General features: G+C 40.0%; 1 protein-coding gene across 4 annotated transcripts; it reads left to right on the plus strand.

Moving 5' to 3' along the window:
* The first annotated feature begins 259 nt into the window (after nt 1-259).
* Nucleotides 260-4,255, plus strand: LOC148845820 (NDR1/HIN1-like protein 2). Of its 4 annotated transcripts, none has more exons than XM_088955370.1 (4): nt 260-627; nt 783-824; nt 937-1,831; nt 3,544-4,255. In XM_088955370.1, exons 3-4 carry the CDS (start codon nt 1,113-1,115, stop codon nt 3,560-3,562), a joined length of 738 nt encoding a protein of 245 aa, XP_088811496.1. In that variant the 5' UTR covers nt 260-627; nt 783-824; nt 937-1,112; the 3' UTR covers nt 3,563-4,255. The 4 variants fall into 4 exon arrangements, with proteins under 4 accessions (XP_088811496.1, XP_088811494.1, XP_088811497.1 ...); XM_088955368.1 differs by having other exon boundaries at nt 260-620; XM_088955371.1 differs by lacking the exon at nt 783-824 and having other exon boundaries at nt 260-620.
* The last annotated feature ends 600 nt before the right edge of the window (nt 4,256-4,855 follow it).

A 4,855-nucleotide genomic window follows, 5' to 3' on the forward strand; every position in this document is an offset into this window, starting at 1 on the left:
GCGCATTCATCCGGCTCCGAGTCTCAGCGTATCGGGAAAAAGAAGAAATAAGGGTTAACGACGAAATGTCACCAACGATGAGGATGATTTGGTAATTTACTCTCAAAAGGAAAAATACGGTATGAATTGAAGATGAACCATCTGCTGTCCGAAACGTTTTGCCACGTCAGCAATAAGAGACACGAGTTAATTTCGCGATTAAAATCTATGCCCAATATTCCATTCTCGGACAAGTGGTTAAAGTCTCGGAGAGGACACATTGAAGTCAGAATAATAGGACATATCCGCCAGTACTGAGACTCAACTTTTTTTTTTCTTCTTTTCCTCTCGGCCAAAATCCAAATCGCTCGCAATCACGAAAACTCGGAAAAGTTTCGCCATCGCTGTCTCCTTTCGAGGTTCCGTTCGGATTGCATCTTCTTGGAACTGAAGAATTCTTCTATGAGCTCCCGCAATCTGAGAAGTCAGACCTTAAATTCAGAGATCCATATTGAAATCTGGAGCAATCACGGACTTCATCTCTCTCTGATTCACATCATTGCAACCCTGCAGTAGCTACTTGAAGCGACATCGAGCTCGTTCCTTGGAATTTGGTGCTGATTTTGTGCAAGTTGCATGAGGTATGAGGTTCGAGCTTTTCTTTGCTCCCTTTTTCATGGCGTTCCATGATCGTAATTCTCTGATTTAATCTACTCATACCATTACATGAGACGTTCATGCTGTTAAACACGGACAGATTCCTTCAGATCATTCGTTCTTCTTAGTTATTATTTGTTTCTCAGGTGCCACTCCAATTTCACTGTAAAAGATGAACTGATCCGCAGGTTTTTCACCATATCATCCATCTTTCACTTCATCTCCATTTTTAGTCCCGTTTCTTTTTCTGAATAATTAGCAGAATTTTAATATTATTCTTTTTTAATTTTCACAATTCAGGTTTTCTATCATCTTCGTCCCACATTACTCCAAATTCATTATCAAATTTCAGATTTTTATCAATTCTCTCGCGATTGAACCCAAGGACAGTCATTTTTTCACATGATCACTCTGCGCTAATTATCCTTCTTTCCACTTCCATACTTTAAGAAGTCACAATCAGACAGACTCCTTAAATGGCAGAAACAGCAAAACCAGTCTTGCAAAAACCGCCGGGTTATAGAGATCCAAACACACCAGTCCCCTCGGTCCGAAGACCACCACCAATCCGGAAACTCCCTCCATCGTTCCACCCTAAAACGAGGAATCGAGGCTTCCGTCGTTTCTGCTGTTGCTTCCTCTGCATTTTCGTCTTCACCGCTCTCGTCCTCGTGGCACTCGCCGGTGCACTCTTTTATCTCTGGTTCCAACCAAAACTACCGACATTCTACCTACGGTCGGTCCAGATGCCCCGCTTTAACGTCTCCGTTATGATGGACGGCACGTACCTCGACTCACAAACGGTCGTTAGGTTCGAAACCACCAACCCTAACCACAAGATAACGTTCTACTACGGTGGGAGTCAGGTTCGGGTGACCGTTGGCGAGGAGGACGGTGTTGATCTAGGGTCGACGTTTGTACCAGCATTCACTCAAGGGAGGAGGAACACGACGGTATTGAAGTTTGGGACCCAGGTGAAACACATGTTGATTGACGATGGCAACGGAACGAAGCTCAAGGCTGAGTTCCAAAGCAAGCAGCTGGTGATTTTCGTGGAGGTTCGGACTAAGGTCGGATTAGGTGTGCAGAGGTGGAGAATGGGGATGTTGAGCGTAAAAGTCTTGTGTGGGGACGTGAGCTTGAAGAAGCTGGAGGATGGTGCCATGCCCAGATGCGATGTCAATTTGCTCAAGTGGTGAGATTTTTTTCTTATTTTCTTTCGTTCCATTTTCTTTATTAACCCCGTTCAATTCTATTAAGGAGACTTAAAAGAGATTAGTTAGTGTTGGACTGTCAATGGGTCAGTTCTATTCGATCAAATGGAACCGACTATATCAGTTTTGGTTCTGTGATTTTATTCCAATTAATAATTGGGTTGGTTCGGGTCTTCTTCCAGCTTAGCTTAGTTATAAAACCAAAACAGATTATTGAGTTAATAATATCTAAAGGTTTTCGGGTTTTTCTTGTAATTTTTATTATATCTAAAATGTATGAATGTGATAGAAAATATATAATTAAGATAACTTTGATTAAGAACATTTGATGTATTAACATATGAACAATTTACTATTTTACTATGGGGTTTAAGTTTTATTAATAATGATAATTGTAGGTGTCAGTATAATCAGGTCTCTAATCAATAATCAAATCAGACCCAATTATCTGATAATTCTGGGTCTATCATTTTATCCTAATTAATGTAATTGGTTTAGAACTGATACACCTTTTCCCGAACCAAAACTAACCTAACCTATTGATAGCTCTAATTTAAGGCACTTAAAGCATTAATAAAATCAAAGAATAGGTGAATTAGAAGCTTTAAGCCGGTTTGGATCAGGTAGGCACACAAGATGAGCACGTGAGTAAGCATTCAGAAAATGTTTTGACACCTGTCTCTTAAAACACCCCAACCTACCCTCCAAAGTCGAGTTTAAAAACAATTTTTGATACCGTTGTTACAATTTTTATTTTTATCGAGTGCTCACTGAGAGAATTTTGGATCTGCTCCTCACACCAATCTCATAGTATGTTCCAGCCACACATCGGGAGCATATTTCATCCTTGTATGTTGTTGATGTTCCCAATACATGGTGGGATGTGACGTGAGATCTCACATAGGGACTATCTTCCATCTTTGTATGTTGTTGTTTATGGGAAGATATTCCTAATACATGGTGGAATGTGATATGAGGTCTGTGTGAGGAGCAAATCACTATTCCATTGAGTGTACCTACTAGATCTAGACTCCTTTAAGCTGTGTTTAATTGGTTTGAATGGAAAGATAGGAAAAGGAAGGAAAAGATGGGAAAATATAGGTTTAAAACTTAGGATGTGTTTGGTTTGAAGAAAAATGTAGGGAAAGGAAGGAAAAGATGGGGAAGGTTGTGCTTAAGGGTAGTTTGCATATATTTCCCTACCTTTTTCCTTCAAACCAAACGCAGAATTAATGAAAGAGAATAAGGAGGGCTTAAAGCTTGATGAATAGAAAGTTTGATGGCAATAGATAGAGAGTACAAACAGCCGTGCCTTTCATAATATTGACATTTATGTGCTGATGATTTGGGCACATCCAGATCCAGTTTTGATAAATGGAGAAAGGGGCAGAGAAACACAAAGCAAAACAATCTAATATTTTTTTAGAAGGAGATTTCAAATTTTCAAGCAAAGGAGAAGTTTCATTATATTTATAGTTTCTTAAAAGTTTTGAGTTGGACATGTAGGTTTTTGATAAATGGGTTGTCCTGATGACTAAACAACCCCTTTCCTGATAATTCATTAGGTAATGTGTCTTTTTGTAGAGGCATTTTTACTATCAATTAGGGTGTGCTTTCATAATCAAAATAGGTGAAGTAATGGGTTGTGATTTGTGAGGGAACTTAACATCACTCACTTGCTTCGTATTTGCAGGATCAACCTACACTCGTAACAGAGGCTTGTGACTTGCGACTTGTGACTTATGACTTGAAACACAGAGGCTTGATTTTGGGTTTCTTCGTGATCTGTAGATATTTCTTTCGTGGAGCACAAATTAATATGCTCACCTTTATAGAGTGTGTTTTGCTAAAAAAAGAACAAACAAAATATTGATGTACTCACCTTTATACAGTGTGTATGTGTTTTCCGAGCTAGCTGTAATTTGTATTGGAGTGAAACTCTTACATAGCCAACTGTAATTTATGGATCACAAAAAGCGATGCTAAGATGAGCACGGTAAAGGAAAAGGGCTGCCCCATCCCCATCTTGGCAAGAGTGGATTAGCAGTTGGTTGGTGATTTGACGCTCCATAGCGGCATGACAACACGGTAAAGGAAGCTATGGAGACAGGCATTTTGTCAAACAGGATCACGTCAATATTTTCAGTTTTATGTTTTAGCCTTCAGAGTTCAGACTGAGATTTCGGATTTGGGTCAGTAGACTCAGTACACAAATATGAAAGATTCTTACGCGAGGTGGGTTGCGTTAAAAATTAATGGGCCCAAATTGTAATCCTTACGTCTCTCTCTTTTCTATTGCTCTTTGTTTGGCACATTAGTCCTTGTAAAAGGATTTCTATTTTCGATTTTTCACTGGTTCAGTGGTTTGTTAAATTGAAGCGCAATGGTTTCAGTAAGAAGGAATACCTTATTATTGTGTAGTAGAAATATAGACGAGGTGGTCCGGCTCCGGCAGTCCAATCCACACAATTTTCGTGTAACACGATATCGATTCTGGACAAGGAAGTGAACAGGTGGCTAATTTAAAACATATCCAATTGGAGAGTCCACATCTCCGACCTACAGCACATCCCAGCTGTGTATTGAGAACTTCATCATCGGGAGTGGTACTATCATCGGGAGATATTCCCAATACATGGTGGGAATGTGCTGTGGGGTGTTGTGGGGCGGAGTCAGGATCTGCTCAGATCCTTACGTGTGCGCCTCACATCAACCTTACAGCATGCTTAGCAGCATATTGGGAACACCTCTTGTCTTTGAATTTGTTGTTCATGGAGAGATTTCCCAATACAAGATGGGATGTGGCTGTAAAGTTGGTGTGAGGCACGCTATTGAGGAGCATATCCCATTTCTGTGTTTACATTTTACTGAAGTGTCTTGTCTTATTCTGGTAGTAGCTTCTCAGAATCTAGGATTAATTAGGGAATTGAGATCTGTTCCTCATAGAACACCTCACAGCCACACCCCACCCTGTATTGGGAACATCTTCCCATGAATAATAAATA

The sequence above is a fragment of the Nelumbo lutea genome, chromosome 7 (genome assembly GCF_056320005.1).
Source record: "Nelumbo lutea isolate HS-2025 chromosome 7, American lotus-T2T, whole genome shotgun sequence".
Classification (NCBI taxonomy): Eukaryota; Viridiplantae; Streptophyta; class Magnoliopsida; order Proteales; family Nelumbonaceae; genus Nelumbo; species Nelumbo lutea.